We start from the raw sequence: 17,287 nt of genomic DNA, 5'->3' as shown, positions 1-17,287 counted from the left end.
CCATAGGATTTTCAAGGCTGTGAACTTTCAGAAGGAGATCACCAGGCCTTTCTTACGTGGTGCTGCTGGATGGGCTCGAACTGCCAAGCTTCCAGTTAAGAGATAATACCAAATTGTTTCCCAAAGTAGATACACAAATATATACTGCTTTCAGCTTGTTTAAATCTCTTGCCTATTTTTCTGTTGGCTCATTTCTTGTACTATTGATTTGTAGGAATTCTTTATATATCTTAATATTAATCCCTTTTCAGTTACATGTGTTATAAATACCTTTTCCCTGTTTATGGCTTGTTTTACTTTCTTTAGGCTATTTTTCATGATAAAAGTTATTTAGTATTAATGCAGCAAACTTGTCAGTCTGTATGTTCTGTACATATTATGCCTTGTTTTAGAAACTTTCCCTACTTTGAGACTAGAAAGATATTCTCTTTTGAAAGTTTTACACTTTTGCCTTTCACAGTAAAGTTTTTAATGTACCTAAAATTGATTTTGTGTGTTGTGTGCAGTAAGATTCCAAATTAATTTTTTCCTGCATGTATAAGTTGTCCAAACACAATTACTGAAAAGTCAACCCCTTCCCTCAACTGCAACCACCCCTGTCCTGTCATATTGACACCCTCCATTTTTGGTGTGAAAATATATTGCTGGGTTTAATTAATGAATATTTTAAGATTTTTTTGTATCTATGCTCATGAGTGAGACTGACCTATAGTTTTCCTTTTAGTGTGGCCTTATCAAATTTTGGTATCAAGATTATACATTTTCTTTGTGAGTGGGAAGACTTCTAACTACTAATTGTATGTTTTAAATAGTTATAGAACTATTCAAGTTATAAATATATGCCTATATGCTATTTAAGTCTTGAGTCAATTGGGTAAATTAAATTTTTTAAGGAATTTGTCCATTTTTGTCTCAGTTCTTAAATTTATCAGCACAAAGTTGTTTATTGTATTCACTTAACATCTCTTTAATCCTTCTAGAATTTGTAGTAATGTTCCCTTTTTCAATCCTGATGTTGTTTAGTTCTGCCTTCTTTCTTTTTTTATTGACCAGTCTTGCCAGAGGTTTGCCAATTCAATTGGTCGTTTCAAAGAACCAAATTTTAACTTTGGCTTCAAGTACTCAATTACTTATTCAGAAAAGAAGGGCTGCAATTAATGAGCTAAGCCGCCAATTTATGAATTAGAAAATAAATAGCAATATATACAGAGAAATAAAGAGGAAGCAAATTAAAAAAATTAATGAAATAGAGAACAAATAGGTATTCAATAGAGAGCTTGAACAAATGCTGAAACATTGAAAGCATTTCCTTTACAGCAAGGAAAAAGATGCTAAGAATGTCCATGTCACCCCTTGTATACAGCTTGGTTCTAGAAGTCCTAACCTGTCCAAAAGAAATAAAAGAGATGAGGATTAGTAAGGAAAAAAATAAAACTATTGTTTTTTTTGCAGGTGAAATAATTGTCCATGGTGTATTGAGTGAGTCAGTAGTTTGCTGTGCAGGACTGTTTCATGCATTGCAGGACTTAACATCCCTGGAGTGGAGAAGAAATGCCTCTAATACCACCACCACCCCACCCCCACCCCCACCTTTCTTTATGACAACCGAAAAACACTTCTGTGCATTTAAAATGTCCATGAGGGATAGAGAACAGTTCCTCCCTGGGCGAAAACCACTGGTATAGATAATCCAAAAGAATTGCTAGAGAAATTATTAGAATTAATAAAAGCATTAAACAAAGTAGCCAGCTATGAAATCGATATATTTAAAGAAAAAATTACATTTATTTACAGTAGTTACAAAATTTTTTAAAATGCAGTTAAAATATATATAGAACCCGTTGCCATCGAGTCAATTCCGACTTATAGCAATCCTACAGGACAGAGTAGAACTGCCCCCATAGGGTTTCCAAGGCTGTAATCTTTACAAAGTCAGACTGCCACATCTTTCTCCTGCGGAGTGGCTGGTGGGTTCCAACCACCAACCTTTCGGTTAGCAGCCGAGTACTGAACCGCCGTACCACCAGGGCTCCTTATGTACCATTTACAATAGCATAAAAAAATTCTGAGTACCTGGAAACAAATCTAAAAAGATGTATAAAGCCTTTAACGGAGAAAAAGTTAGAATTTTATTAAAAGACTTTAGGAAGTCGTAAATGAATGACAAGATTAACTATGTTCATGGATTGAAAGGCTCAATATTGTAGCCCTGTGTCAATCCCCAGTGTTGGCTCCTTGAAAGCTGGGATAATGTTACATTCAGCCCTGTGTCTAAGGCATAGTAGGAGCTCAGTCAGGAATTATTTTTTTGTTTATGGGACATTTTGGTGCAGTCCTTTGACAGTTTGTTTTTTTTTTAAATATGCAACTAATATTCAAGAAATTAAGATTTGTATTAATATAATTTTTGCTCTGGATTGGGTGGGCAGTATCTTTGTAAACTTTTATCACTAGGAAACAGGAATTGATTTTCTAAATTAGATTGGATTAGAAACAAAGTTTCTGAAAATCAAATCATAGTTAGAAACCTAAGTTTTGACGTGGAAGACTTGCTTTTTTTACTTAGCTTTCTTCATTTGCAAAGATGATTTCTTTAAAAACATGTTTTAGAGAAATTGGTAAACACAGAATTGCTGTGTCAGAGGATTTTATACTTTGCCCAGCTGCCCTTCAGAAAGATTATATTCCCACTGTCAGTATGTCAGTTTCCACAAAATTGTCACCTCTAATACTTTCTCACCAATGCAATAGGCAAAAAAAAAAATTATATACCATAATTTTAGTCTGGATTTCTTTGATTATTGCTGAAGCAGTTATTTCTTAGTATAATTATGCAATCCTCAGAATTAATAAGTCAATCACAGTGGTTGTTGTTGTCAGCTGCCTTGGAACCAGCCCTGGACTCCTAGCAATCCCACACACAACCGAATGAAATGCTGCCCGGTCCTGCACCATCCCCATGGTGGGTCATTAATCGGACTGTCGTGATCCACAGGGTTTTCACTGGCTGATTTTTGGCAGTAGATCACCAGGTTTTCTTCCTATTGCATCATATTCTGGACACTCTGCTAAAACCTTTTCAGCATCATAGCAGCACACAAGCCTCCGCTGACAGACAGGTAAAACCAGATGGAGAAGCTTTATCCACATATGATTGATTCTGCACTTCAATATTCTTGAGGTAGCTTCCTTTATTGAGTTCCCTGTGAAAACATTACAGGAATAAATGGGTTTTGTTCCTTTTTGTTGTATTTTACTAATTTATACCTAATAATTATTGGATGAGTATATAAGAAAGGGGGAATTAGTAACTGACTGGTAGACAAGAAGCTTCTCTAAAATATTTAACTTTAATTATCCGCTTTAAAATAAATTTGTGTTCAGGTCTCCTGGTGATCTATGCTGTGGAAAAGCAAAGGTAATTTGGAAAACTGTGATGGAAGTGTTGACAGGAAGAAAGTAATCTATACATCAGCCAAGTAGAGTTTTTAAAGGTCAAAAAGGTATTTTTTTCTCCTGGGAAAACTGTCATCTTTTATCATAGTCTGTTAGGTTTCTTTAATTTGAATTTGCTCATTATGAGAATAAAACTATATAAAGTAAATTTTACCCCCTCCCCCCAAAAGAAAGTTCTTCAAGAAAAGGAATAAATGCTTTTTGTTAGGGTTCAAATCCTTGCCCTATTCTGGGGCCCCACCATCGATTGTCAACGCATCATTTCAGCTTTAGCTGCTTCTGGTTTCTCAGCTTACTAGCGGTGTGATTTTGAGCAATCCACATGATCTCTCTAAGCCTCAGTTTCCTCATCTTCAGAATAAGGAAGATGATAGCAGCTATATTATAGGGCTGTGGTGAGGATTAAATAAGAAAATACTGAATATGTAAAGCACTTGGAAAGCCTGCCGCGAAGTAAGAGCTTAATAAATATTACTGATTCTCGTCATCAGCTTCAGCAGTCACTGCTCAATGAGCATGCCTTTTGCTTTTTTAAATGCTTAAATTTTGCTCATGCCATTCTCACTGTCTCAAATTCCCAGAATTAGGTAGACAACGTTATAAGCCCAGAAGAGGGCAAAGAGATTATTATAGGTTGGAATGGCTTGGGAATGTTTCGAGGACGAGGGAGACTTCAACCGAGCCTTAAAGAATGAGTAGTATTGAAAAGGCTGAAGAAATGGAAGTCTTTTGAACTTTGAACCATTGGATATATTACACTAAACTTCTTTAATCAAAAACAATTTTAATAATAAGATTGAATCAGCTTTGTAATAACTCAAATACAGAACTGATGAGATTAATTTATATTTGTCTCTGTTCCAGGCAACTATGGAAAATGCCAACGGTACTAATCAGAGCATGACTGAGAAGTCTCCTCCAGCTGAGGTGGGAATGGAGAGCATTATTGACCAGGTGACTCAGGAAGAACAAGGGCAACTTCTTTTTCATGAGGAAACCATTGACCTCGGTGGAGACGAATTTGGGTCTGAAGAGAATGAGACTGTATCAGAAGATTCTAATAACTTCATAGATAAGCTTAATGAGCAAATGATGGAAAGTGTCCTCATTTCTGACTCTCCTAATAACAGTGAAGATGATGTGGGCGAACTTGGTTGTTTGCAGGATGTTGTGGAGCCGGTAGAAAGTGAAGTGGATAACAGAATAGAAAATATAGATAAAGAAGAAATTGATACCCTGAGTAATATCAGTGAAACTGACCGTGATGATACACCTAAAGATGTCTCTGACATGACCCCTGATAGCAGAGCCTCTTTGAAAGAAGACCCAACACTAGAAGTAAAAGGCATGCCCGTATTTGAAAGTGAAGATGCAGCTGACTCAGTCCCAAGTGATGAAAAAACTAACCCAGAGGAACAGATATCAGAAATGTCTTCCAGTCAGTCTTCTTCTAAAGATGAGCCTGTCCCCATGTGCACCATTTTCAGTCAATCAAACACAGCTAATTCCCAGCCTCACCTGTTTCTTCATGACGGCTTTGAGTCTCAGATGGTGAAATCTCCTAGTTTCAGCAGTGCAAGTGAAACTTCAGCCAAGACACCTCCTCAGATGGTTCAGCCAAGTCCCAGCCTGAGTAAATTTTTTGGAGATACGACCAACACGAATTCCTTGGCTTCTGACTTCTTTGATTCATTTACTACATCCACTTTCATTTCTGTCAGTAATCCGAATGCAGGCTCTTCAGTCCCAGAAAAGTTGTCTTCACTCACCACTCAAGGGGGAGATAAATCCCCTGATTCTGCTGATCCTTCTTACTCTCCAGGGATTGACAGATCAGAGTCGGGTATTTCTACAGCCTCTCTAGAAATTTCTCAGTCACCAAAACCATTTTCACAGATACGAGCTGTATTTGCAGGGAGTGATGACCCCTTTGCCACAGCCCTGAACATGAGTGAAATGGACCGAAGAAATGATGCATGGCTTCCTAGTGAGGAGACCAGGAATGTTTTGATTTCTGTAGCAACTCAGCAGTATAGCACGGTGTTCATAGACAAGGAGAATCTCACCATGCCAGGCTTAAAGTTTGACAACATTCAGGTAAGACATCAGATATTTTCAAAGGCATTTCTCTAATGGAAATCTTTTCAATGAAGAAATAATTCTAGACTCATATCTGTTTCCTCGTAATCTATTTCTATATTTTAAAAAAAACCTTTAAAAAGATTGAAATATCCTTATTTTTCAGCAGTCAGTAAGATTCTGATTTTGAGAGTCTTTGTAATTATGTCACTGTATAATCTGGAATTCTGTTGATTTCCCTGATATAAGGGTCTACTCAGAATCTTAGAAATACCAGTAAGATATATAGTTATATCATAATTCTCTAAAGTAGTTTTAAACTTTGTATAATGAGTTTATTTGTGAAGTTTGAGTTGCAATAAATGATAAATCCATTACCTTTTTTAAATCTGGAAAAATATATGTGTTATACATATAACATGCTTGATATAGAAAGGGTATTTATAGATTCAATAACAAAAATCCGAACATCCCAAAAAATAACAAATCATAAAAATAGGTTAAGTGTTATGTAGAGTATCATAGTTGTCTGGTGCTGCTATAATAGCAATACCACAAGTGAGTGACATTAACAAACAGAAATATATTTTCTCACAGTGTAGGAGGCCAGAAGTCCAATTTTAGGGCACCGGTTCTAGGGGAAGGATTTCTGTCCACTCGGAGGGAAAATCTTTGAGCTTTTCTCCCTGAGTTCCTTGGTGATCACCACGTGGCATCAGTATTTCTTCATTTGATCCTCCTTGCTTCTCTCTGTACCTAATCTGCCCTTTTTATGTCTCAACAGTGATTGGCTTAAGACACACCATACCCTGATATGGCCTCATTAACATAACAAAGATAACCCTATTCCCAAATGGGATCATATCCACATGTATGCACCAAAAAAAAAAAAAAAAAAAAAAACCCATTGCCATCAAGTCGATTCCAACTCATAGCAACCCTATAGGATAGAGTAGAACTGCCCCATAGAGTTTCCAAGGAGCGACTGGTGGATTTGAACTGCAGACGTTTTGGTTGACAGCCAAGCTCTTAACCACAACACCACCACGGCTCTTGTCCACATGTATAGGGGTTAGTATTTACAACACGTATTTTTGGGGGACACAGTTCAATCCGTAACATAGTAAATGGTAATATAAAAAAATTCCATCTTAAAAGTAAAGACAATCAAGTTAAAGTAATTGTTTCCATTTTCCATCCATCTGATTGGGTGTTTTATTTATAATTATTCAGTGTTTGCTAGGGTATAAGAAGATAGCCAGTCTCAGACAGCACTTTGATATAAAAATTCCACTCTTAGGAATTTATTATTATGAGAAAATCACACTTGTATACAAATACCTAGCTACTGGAATGTCCATCAAAGTCGTTCATAACTGTAAAAAAAATCTGAAAAATTCTAAAAATCCATCATCAGAAGGTTGGTTGAATACATTCGACTCATCTCATCTTTACACTGAATATCTATGTAGGCATTAAAAATTCTGTTATAGCAGAATATCTGAGGAGGTTCACAATTTAATGTTAAATTTAAAAGATATAAACTAATATAGTACGGTAAAATTTTGTAAATATATGTATACAGATATACATATTTAAAAACAAAAACAAAAAACCCGTTGCCGTCAAGTTTGATTCTGACTCAGCGATCCTATAGGACAGAATAGAACTGCCCAATAGGGTTTCAAAGGAGCGCCTGGTGGATTTGAACTGCTGACATATATATATATATAATTTATTTATTTGGGTATTATGTTTTGTTATATCAGATTGCAGATAGCATTAAGAAGCTCCTTTGTGGCTAGATGGCATGAGACAGCACTATACCCACCAGTTGACTTGGCCCATATCCTGTACCCATTTTCCTGGATCTGAAAGAAGGCCCAGGAGGCTTCAGCAGCTGTCTCTTAGTAGAATAGCCAATTGCATAACTATGACTATTTTTATTAAATTAATAGACTGCTGAGCCCTGTGAGTGCTCACAACAAACAAAAAAAGTAGCGTGCTTGGAAAGTGAGGTCAATTAATTAATTTTTTCATGTAACTTAAATGTAGTCTGTAGTCGTCCAGATTTTGGATATTTTGCATGGCAATCTTTCCATAATATTCATTTATTAGGTATATATTTATTGACTTAATATTTATCAGGCATTGTAGGCAAGGAGCCCTGGTGGCACAGTGGCTAAGAGCTCAGGCTGCTAACCAAAAGGTTGGCAGTTTGAATCCACCAGCCACTCCTTAGAAACCCTATGGGGCAGTTGTACTCTGTCCTATACGGTCACTATGAGTTGGAATCAGCTTGACGGCAACGGCTTTGGTTTGGTTTTTTAGGTTCTAGGCAAGCTTCCCTGGTTTTTTAAGCAGAACATACTGAACATAATTCAGCCTTTATAGGATCTTTTTAATGAATACCAATTATTGGACTGTGATTTCAGGGTATTTTTGGATATTTAAGATTTGATTTCTTTTTCGCTGAATCCTGTTCTCTTCTTCCCCCGCCCTCCCTCCACACCTACAATCCCAGGATGACTTCAGTGGTCTGCTTCATGTTTCTCCACTTCCCCCACTTCCTGGGCTCTTTGTACGCTCTGCTGTTAAGTTCCTATAGTATTAGTGGACCTGGCCTTTAACACTTCCTTTTTGAACTATCTCTTGTTTGTCATTTATTTCCCCTGTGATTGTAATTCAGGGGAAACTAAAGATTGCCAAGGAGAATGACATAACCCAGTGGTTCCCAACAAGGTGGAGTCCCTGGGTGGTACAAATAGCTAAGTGCAGAACTACTAATCGAAAGGTTAGTGGTTCAAACCTACCAAGAGGTACCTCAGAAGAAAGGCCTGGCAATCTGCTTCCAAAAGGTCACAGTCTTGAAAATCCTATGGATTGCAGTTCTACTCGGCACACGTGGGGTCGCCACGAGTTGGAATCAACTCGACGGCCACTGGTTTGGTGTGGGTTTGTTTTTTGAGTTTTTTTGTCCAACAGGGTACTGGGACCCAGTGGTCCTGGGGTGCATTTAGAAGTGTGTAGAGGTTTCATTTGGGTTGTCAAAAGGGCTGGCGAGAGCAAATGGCATTTGGTGGTACAGCCAAGAATGCTAACTACCTGGCAGTGGCTGGATAATAGCATACAATAAAAAATCCCACCCAAAATGCCAGTATTTCTTAAGTTGAGAAACATAAGGTCTAAAAGTCTGCTCGTTTAATTAGATCAAATCAAATAAAGAGGCTGTGTTTATAAGTAGGGTGTCTCCGGGTGGTGTAAACGGTGAGCGCACTCAGCTGCTAACTGAAAGGTTGGAGGTTTGAGTTCATCCAGAGGCAGCACAAAATAAAGGCCTAGCAATATACTTCTGAAAAATCAGCCATTGAAATCCCTGTGGGGCACAGTTCTACTCTGACACACGTGTCACCAAGGGTCAGAACCCACTCCATGGCAACTCTGACTGATTTATAAGTAAAGGGCATTTGTTGTTGTTAGCTGCTATCCAGTCGACCCCCCGACTCATCGCAACCCCGTGCAAAATGGGAGCGGACCATTGTGATCCATAGGGTTTTCACTGGCTGATTTTTCAGTAGTAGACTGCCAGGTCTTTCTCTCTAGTCTGTTTTAGTCTCAAAGCTCTACTGAAACCTGTTCAGCAGCATAGCAACACGCAAGTCTCCACTGACAGAGGGGTGGTGATTGCACTTGAGGTGCATCGGCAGGGAATCAAACCCAGGTCTCCTGCATGGAAGGTGAGAATTCTGCCCCTGAACCACCACTGCCCCCAGTGAAGGGCATAACCGAAAAAAACCAAACTGGTTGCCGTCAAGTTGATGCCACCTCATAGTGACACTAAAGGACAGAGTAGAACTGCCCCATAGGGTTTCCATGGAGCGCCTGGTGGATTCAAACTGCCAACCTTTTGGTTAGCAGCCGAGGTCTTAACCACTGCACCACCAGGGTTTCCACTAAAAGGCACAGGCTTTGTGATTTCTGCCTTCGTAGCTTTGAAGCTTCTGTTACTTACCTCCCCGATCATAGTTCCTGATGGCTAACTGTGAAATAAGCGGGGTATTCAGCCAGTCAGCAAGTATGTATGGAACACCCATTACATGTGGAGAGCGTGCACTTAGAGGCCAGCCAGGAGGCTGTCTTTTCTCTTTGTTTCCTTTAAATCCTGATGTCTTCCATAGCTCTCACAATTCACAACGGTTGCTTTGGAAACCCCGCGGCAAGTAGAAATTTTAACCAAGATTAGTTCCCAAAATACTTTTGACTGTCACGTACAACAAGTGTGGTGGATTAACAAATGTTTGTTCACTCAGTGTCTCCTTGGGCGTGTATCACCCTGCAAAGAAATTTTTGATTCCCAGGGTAGAAATGAAAACTTTAAGGTTTACCTTAAATGGAAATGCTGAGTTTGCCAGGGAACTTAAGCTTAGTATAACAAAGAATAGTTTCTCTATTAACTTTCTGTGCCCACGAAGCATTTAAAATGTCATCCAACCATTTGTCAAATCTACCTGTTGACAAGCTTTTCTGCTGTTGTTACTGTTAAAGCGTTGTTATAAATTCGGGTTTCTAAAATACTTAGATATTTGAATTTTTTTTCTATACTGCTCATCTATCGGTACCTTATTAAAAATCCCCTTCCTATGAAATAAAACTTGAAATTTTAAAAAATATTTCTTTATTACATAAGTAGTTTTTATGGCAGTCTACAAAGCCTTTAAAAATTAATGTATAAAACTTCATTTACATATAGCAGCATCACATGAATAATAGTATTTTTAGCTAATTATAGTTGTAGTTGGCATATATTCTTCTCAAAGAAACAAGTGGTAAGTGTTGGGGGAAGTAAAACTGTAACCATAACCCAGTGCCGTCAAGTCGATTCTGACTCATACCAACCCTATAGGACAGAGTAGAACTGCCCCATACGGTTTCTAAGGAGCACCTGGTGGATTCGAACTGCTGACCCAAATACTAGTTGAGAAATTTTCAGAGTCAGTAAGAAAAGAAAGCTGGAGACTTGTTTGTGTGAAACTTGTTCATTAAAAACAGAAAATGAAATAAATAAAAACAACAAAAAAGCAAAAAAAAAAAAAAAAATCAAAGCAGCAAAATTTCAGTGGCAAAAGAATTTAGAATTTTGATTCCTGAGGGCCGTATCACAGGGCATCTCTGTGATACATTCTGGCCACTGGTAGACCTAGAAACCTGACATACACATTTTCAAGCTGGTTGTTTCCACCATCCCTTTTTTTTTTGCCCCTGTTGCTCTTATTTCTCCCACCTTTCCCTTTCACCCTGCCTGCTGTTGGGATTTTATAGTATTTCTATCAGGGAGCTCGTGTTGTTGTGTGCTGTCAAGATTCTGGCTCATAGCGATCCCATGTGAAGAGTAGAACTGCCCCATAGGGTTTTCCAGGCTATAATCTTTACGGGAGCAGGTTGTCAGATCTTTTCTCCCGTGGAGCCACCGAGTGGGTTCAAACCGCCAACCTTATGGTTAGCAGCCGAGCACTTAACCATTGCACCACCACAGCTCTATAGTCTATGTTAAACCCCTTTTTAGGCAGCTCATAGTCCTCATGTCAGAAATTCTAGAAACCTCCTTAAGGCCAAAGACATCAGTTACGGTGTCTTCTGCAATCCTTCAGTGAACTCAAAGCTTCCAAGAAATGGAGAGTACCTATTCCTTGAAAAAGGTTAAAGATTTCTGACCCAGTCCAGTTCATTTTGTGATGAGGAAGCTGAGGTCAAGGTGATTCATACACTTAACAACGAGTCAGCTATGTTCCAGATGCTCACTATCCTAGTGATATAAAGGAAAAAAGTATTGTCCTTGCTCTGGAGAATTTACAACATAATCTAGGAAAAGAAGACTTGCAAATGGATGCCGGTAGTTATAATGAAATATTTTTGATAGAGGTAAGAGCAGATTCCCATGGGTTTGTGGCAAAGTCATTACCAGAACTCAGGGCCTGTTTACCTTGGTTCTAGGCTCTTATGTTGTATTTCTATCTACCATATAAATGACTCACTGTGTTTATCTTAAAACATTTGTGTTTAAGCCAAAGAATTGGAAATCAAATAGCTTAATTTTAGGCATCAATGAAGAATAAGTGGAGTATTTGGGGAGCTGAGAACCCTTTTCAGTGTCTCAGAAAGTGCCGAATATGTAGACATCCCTCTAATCAGTCCACGGACATAGAAAGAACCTCAGATTAGGAGAACTGCTTTCAAATTCTTACTTTGTCAGTTACCTGTATAGCATAGGGGAAGTCATTTAACAGCTCTGGCTTAATTTTCTCATCTGTAAAAGAAAAGGGTTTGATGAATCTTAAAACTTGGATGTATAAGTCTATCAATTAGTATGTGGTCTAAGCTGCAGTAAAAAAGAAAGCTAAAGATACAGTGGCTGAAACAGGATAGTAGTTTATTTCCCTATGGTCTAATAGGACAGAGGTATGCAGACCAGAGCTGTAGTCTGCTGTCCTCACCAAAGGCCAATGAAACTTCTTCACCTTGCCGTCTCCTAGCCATCAGGAAGGAGCCCAGCAGTATTCCTTTTGAGATGCATCCCCCAGAAGGGGCAGATATTATGCAGGCACTCACAGCCTGAATTTAGTTACTTGACCATAAGAAGCTGAGAGGAAGGCTGGAAAATATAGTCTTTAGGTGACCATGTGGAGCACTGGTGGCCCAGTGGTTAAGAGCTCGGGCTGCTTACCAAAAGGTCGGCAGTTTGAATCCACCAGCTGCTCACTGGAAACCCTATGGGACAGTTCTACTCTATCCTGTAGGGTCGCTATGTGTCGGCATCAACTCGATGGCAACAGGTTCGGTTTGGGTTTGGGTGGCCATGGGCCCAGGCAAAATTCAGGGGTTCTATTATTAAAAGAAAGGGAAGTTAGATATTGGTGGCTGACTAATCACCCCTTCTCTAATGATCCCCTCTCGCTAAAAGTCCAAAAGTCTCTGATTCTATAATCCTAGTTGCTGCCTTCTTTGAACTATTGCTGGCAACTAAACCCCTACTGCTACATATACAGCTATTATGTACCTGGCAAATAGGTTTCAAGCTCATTTTGTAGTAAGTTAAGCTATAGATTGTACTTAGGTTTTTGGGCTAGGCTTCAAAGATCTATTTATGTAGAACCCATTATATAGCACTAATGTATGTTCATTCTCCCTCCCTCCCTCCCTCCACACACACATACACATGCTCCTGTTGTTAGTAATTTAGCAAAATAATGTTAGGAGTGTGTTTATTTGTACAGGGCTTTGTGTGAACATATGTTTTCATTTCTTCTGGGTAAAAATCTAAGAGTGTAATTGCTGCATCATATGATAAATGTATGCTTAACTAATAAGAAATAGCCGAACTGGTTCCAAAGTGAGTGCACCATTTTACATTTCCGTCAGCAGGGTATGAGAGTTCCAGTTGCTCCATATCCTCGTGAGCACGTGACATAGTCAACCTTTTTTGATTTTAGCAATTCTGGTGGGTGTGTGGGAGTCCCTGGCTGGTGCACACGGTTAAGTGCTCCATTAGTGGTCAAAAGGTTGGCAGTTTGAACCCACCCGGAGATGCCTCAAAAGACAGGCCTGGTGATCTGCTTCTGAAAGATCACAGCCTTGAAAACCTTGTGGAGCAGTTTTCTCTGCACACATGGGGTCACCATGAGTCAGAATCAACTCAAAGGCAGCTAACAACAACAGTGGGTATGTAGTGGTATCTCACGGACTTTAATTTTGCATTTTCCTAATGACTGATGATGTTAAACACCTTGTTATAGATACTTCTTTATGAAATATCTGTTCATATCTTTTGCCCATCTTTTTAAAACAGGGATGTTTGTCTTACTATTATTGATTTTTAAGAGTTCTTTAAATATTCTGGGTAGAAGCAAATATATATGTATATATATGTATGTATGTACACACACATGTGCGTATATATCTCACAAATATTTTCTCCCATTCTGTGCCTTGATTTTTCATTTTCTTAATACAGTCCTTTCAAAGGTAGAAATTTTAAATTTAATGAAGTTTAATTTACGTATATTTTTCTTTCATGATGTGTAGGGCTTTTTTTTAATCATATCTGAGAAATCTTGGCCTACCTAAAGGTCATGGTGATTTTCTCTGAGTTTTCTTCTAGAAGCTTTATAGTTTTAGCTTTTACATTTAAGTCTATGATTTTGTGTATGCTGCAAAGGTCAAGGGTGGTTCATAATTTATTATTCTGATATTCAGTTCGTCAGCATGATTTGTTGAAAAGATTATTGTTTCCTTGTGTGATTATCCTGGCACTTTTGCTGAAAATCAGTTGATCATACATTTGTAGGTCTGTTTCTGGATTATCTTCTGTTCATTTGATCTATATGTCTACCCTGTGCAAATACCACACTGTCTTGATTACTGGAGCTGTATAATAAACCTTGAAATCAAACAGAGTCCTCCAACTTTGCTATTTTTCAAAAACTTTATGGCTATTTTAGGTCCTTTGCATTGATTTAAATTTTAGAATCAGCTTGTCGGTGTCTTCTCAAAAAATCTACTCAGATTCTGATTGGAATTTCATTGAATCCATAGATAAATTTGGGAGAATTTACATCTTCTGCCACAAACATGGTATATCCAAGGCCATAATATATCTCTCCATTGATTTAGGTTTCCTTTCATTTCTCTCAGCAATGTTTTTGTCGTTTTTAGGGTATAGGTTTTTTGGCCATCGTATTAGTTTCCTACTGCTGCTATAATAAATAACCACAAATTTAAACGCGTTGCCGCCAAGTTGATTCTGGCTCATAGCGACCCTATAGGACAGAGTAGAACTGCCCCCATAGGGTTGCCAAGGAGCGGCTGGTGCATTTGAACTGCCGACCCTTTGGTTAGGAGCCGAGCTCTTAACCACTGCGTCACCAGGGCTCCAAAACCACAAACTTAGTAACTTAAAACAACAAACATTTATTACCTTACGATTTTGGAAGTTAGGGAGTCCTAAGTGGGTCTTACTGTGCTAAAATTACTATGTCAGTAGGGCTATCTTCTTTTTTGGAGGTCTAGGGGGAAATCTATTTCCCTACTTTTTCCAGCTTCTAGAGTTGGCCTTCATTCCTTGGCTCTCATCTCATCTTCTGTTATCATGTCTTCTCTGACTCTGTCTTGCCTCCCTATTTCATTTTTAAGGACCCTTATGATTACATTGGACCCACCCAGATAATCCAGGATCATCTCCCTATATCAGTAATCATATCTGCACAGTCCTTTTTGCCATAAGGTAAAGTAACATATTCACAGGTTCCAGGGATTAAGACATAGGCATCTTTGAGAGATCATTTTTCTGCCACAGCCATCATGTAGTCTATCTTGGTGAATGTCATATGTGCACTTAAAAGGAATATATATTCTACTGTTCTTGGAGTGTTTTTAAAATCTCAGTTAAGTCACATTGATTGATAGTGTTGTTCAAGTGTAGTCTTGCTGTTTTTGTGTCTACGTGTTCTATCAGTTACTGAGAAAGGGCTATTGACATCTCCCGTTGTTATTGTGAATTTGTCTATTTCTCAGCGCTGTCAGTTTTTGCATCATGTATTTTAAAGCTCTGTAGTTGGTTGCCTGCACATTTAATTAAGACATGACTTCTTGATAAATCAATTCTTGTATTATTATGAAATGTTCCTCTTTATTCCTAGCAGTATTCTTTGTTCCTAAATCATTTAGTCTGATATTAATATAGCCCCTCCTGTTTCTTGGATTTTTTGTGTGATGATAATGAGTTTTATATGGTATTGCCTTTTCTTTTTTTTAATTTGTAACTCATTGGTTTCTTTATATTTAAAGTGGATTTCTTGTAGCACATGTAGTTGGGTCTTGCTTTTTTTAAATCCAGTCTGATGGTCTCTGCCTTTTATTGGAGGGTTTAGATCATTTATATTTAAAGTGATTCTTAATATAACTTGTTGCTGTCGAGTCAAATCCAACTCATAGCGACCCTATAGGACAGAAGAGAATTGCCCCATAGGGTTTCCAAGAGCACCTGGTGGATTTGAACTGCCAACTTTTTGGTTAGCAGCCTAGCTCTTAACCACTACACCACGAGGGTTTCCGATTCTTAATATAGTTGGGTTTAAATCTACTATCTTGCTATTGATGTAGTTAGGTTTAAGTCTGCTATCTTGCTGTTTCTTTTCTGTTTGTTTTGTCTGTTTTTTTACCCTTTTTCTTCTTTTGGATTAAAGTATTAGTATTCCATTTTATCTCCATTACTGGCTTCTTAACTATATTTCTTTACTTTTTTTCTAAGTGGTTATTCTAGGGTTCACAAAACGAGTATTTAACTTATCACAGCCTACCTTCAAATAGTGTTTTACCCTTTTATGTAAAATGTAAGAACCTTTGAACAGTATTTTTCCTTTTCCCTCCCTCCATCCTTTGTGCTATTGTTATATACTTCTACAAATATTATAAACCCACAATTTATATTTATAGTTTTGGGTTTAGTCAATTTTCTTCTTTAAAAATTAAAATTGAGAAAATGTCTTTATATTTTACAATAGATTTACCATTCCCAGCACACTTTTTTCCTCTGTGAGATCCAAACATTCCATCTGGCATTATATTTTACACCTGAAGAACTTCCTTTAACATTTTTTGTAGTGTAGATCTACTGGCCACACATTCTCACAGCCTTTATTAGTCTGACAAAATATTTATTTCATCTTCATTTCCAAAAGTTACTTTTGCTGGAATTCTGGGTTGACAGGTTTTTGTTTTGCTTTGTTTTCGCTTCTTCATACCTTATGTGTTTTCTCTCTGGTTGCTTTTTTTTTTTTTCAAAACCCAAGAGACCTTTATTTGTTTAAATACACATCTGCCAGAGTGAGTAGCATCTAGGATCCTTCAGGGATTTTCTATATATACGATGGCATTTAAGTTGGTATTAAGAAGAACTTCCTTACAGGGTGGATAGTGGAATAGGGTACCAAGGAGTTATTTATTTGTTCTGCCAATGTTTTCCAGTTATTCCAAAATATTTTTTAAGCACCTACTGTGTCAAGTGTAAAAACAGAAAAGCTGTAAAAAAAAATAAGACTAATTCTCTTCCCTCCAACAGCTTACACTTCCCTCAAGAGCTTAGAGGGACAGAAGACTAGACTGGCAGTCACTCCTCAGCATGGTAGGTGCTGACAAGGATGTAACTACGGAGTCCAAAGAACGGAAAGGATAGCATAATCTGCTTGGAGGGTTTAAAAAAAAAGGTTATTGAGTATCTGGGACAGCTCACCTGTAGCCTTGGAATGGGAAAGGTGATCTTTTAGGATCTTTCCAAGTTCAGTGTTTCTAAATCTTCAGTTTGAAAATTAGTACTTTAATACTTTCTTTATTTTTTTTTCTCATGAAACAGTAGTACACATATTGTTTAATGACATTGGTTAACAACCCCGCAACATGTCAACCCTCTCCCTTCTCGCCTTTTTTTTCGGTGAAAATATACATAGCCAAAGATAACACGATTTCAAAAATTTCTGTATGCACAGTTCAGTGACATCGACTACGCTCTTCCAATTGTGTTGCTATTCTCACTTAAGATGAAGGCTTACAGAACAAAACAGTTTCTCATTTAACAGTTAGTACACATGTTGCCCTATGACAATGGTTAACAACCTCACAACACGTCAACACTATCCTTACTCAACCTTGGGTTCCCTATCACCAGCTTCCCTGTCCCCTTCTGCCTTCTGGCCCCTGTCCC

The 17,287-nt window shown here is 38.0% G+C and overlaps 1 protein-coding gene across 5 annotated transcripts in view; it reads left to right on the top strand.

Annotated features, from left to right (window-relative positions):
- The window catches only part of TRAPPC12 (trafficking protein particle complex subunit 12), a 127,473-nt gene that overhangs the window by 4,672 nt on the left and 105,514 nt on the right, over positions 1-17,287 (top strand). For 4 of the 5 annotated variants that reach the window (XM_023728291.1, XM_023728293.1, XM_004373089.2 and 1 more), the window contains exon 2: positions 4,321-5,553. In XM_023728291.1, the coding sequence (XP_023584059.1) occupies positions 4,327-5,553 (1,227 nt within the window). In that variant the 5' untranslated portion in view covers positions 4,321-4,326. Of the gene's footprint in view, positions 1-3,168; positions 3,182-4,320; positions 5,554-17,287 lie in introns of those variants that run through there. The other variant, XM_023728292.1, reaches the window with a different exon arrangement.

The sequence above is a fragment of the Trichechus manatus genome, unplaced genomic scaffold, assembly GCF_000243295.1.
Source record: "Trichechus manatus latirostris isolate Lorelei unplaced genomic scaffold, TriManLat1.0 scaffold00023, whole genome shotgun sequence".
NCBI lineage: Eukaryota > Metazoa > Chordata > Mammalia > Sirenia > Trichechidae > Trichechus > Trichechus manatus.
The sequence above is the reverse complement of the archived record's forward strand: the minus strand, read 5'-3'. Positions and strand labels throughout refer to the sequence as shown.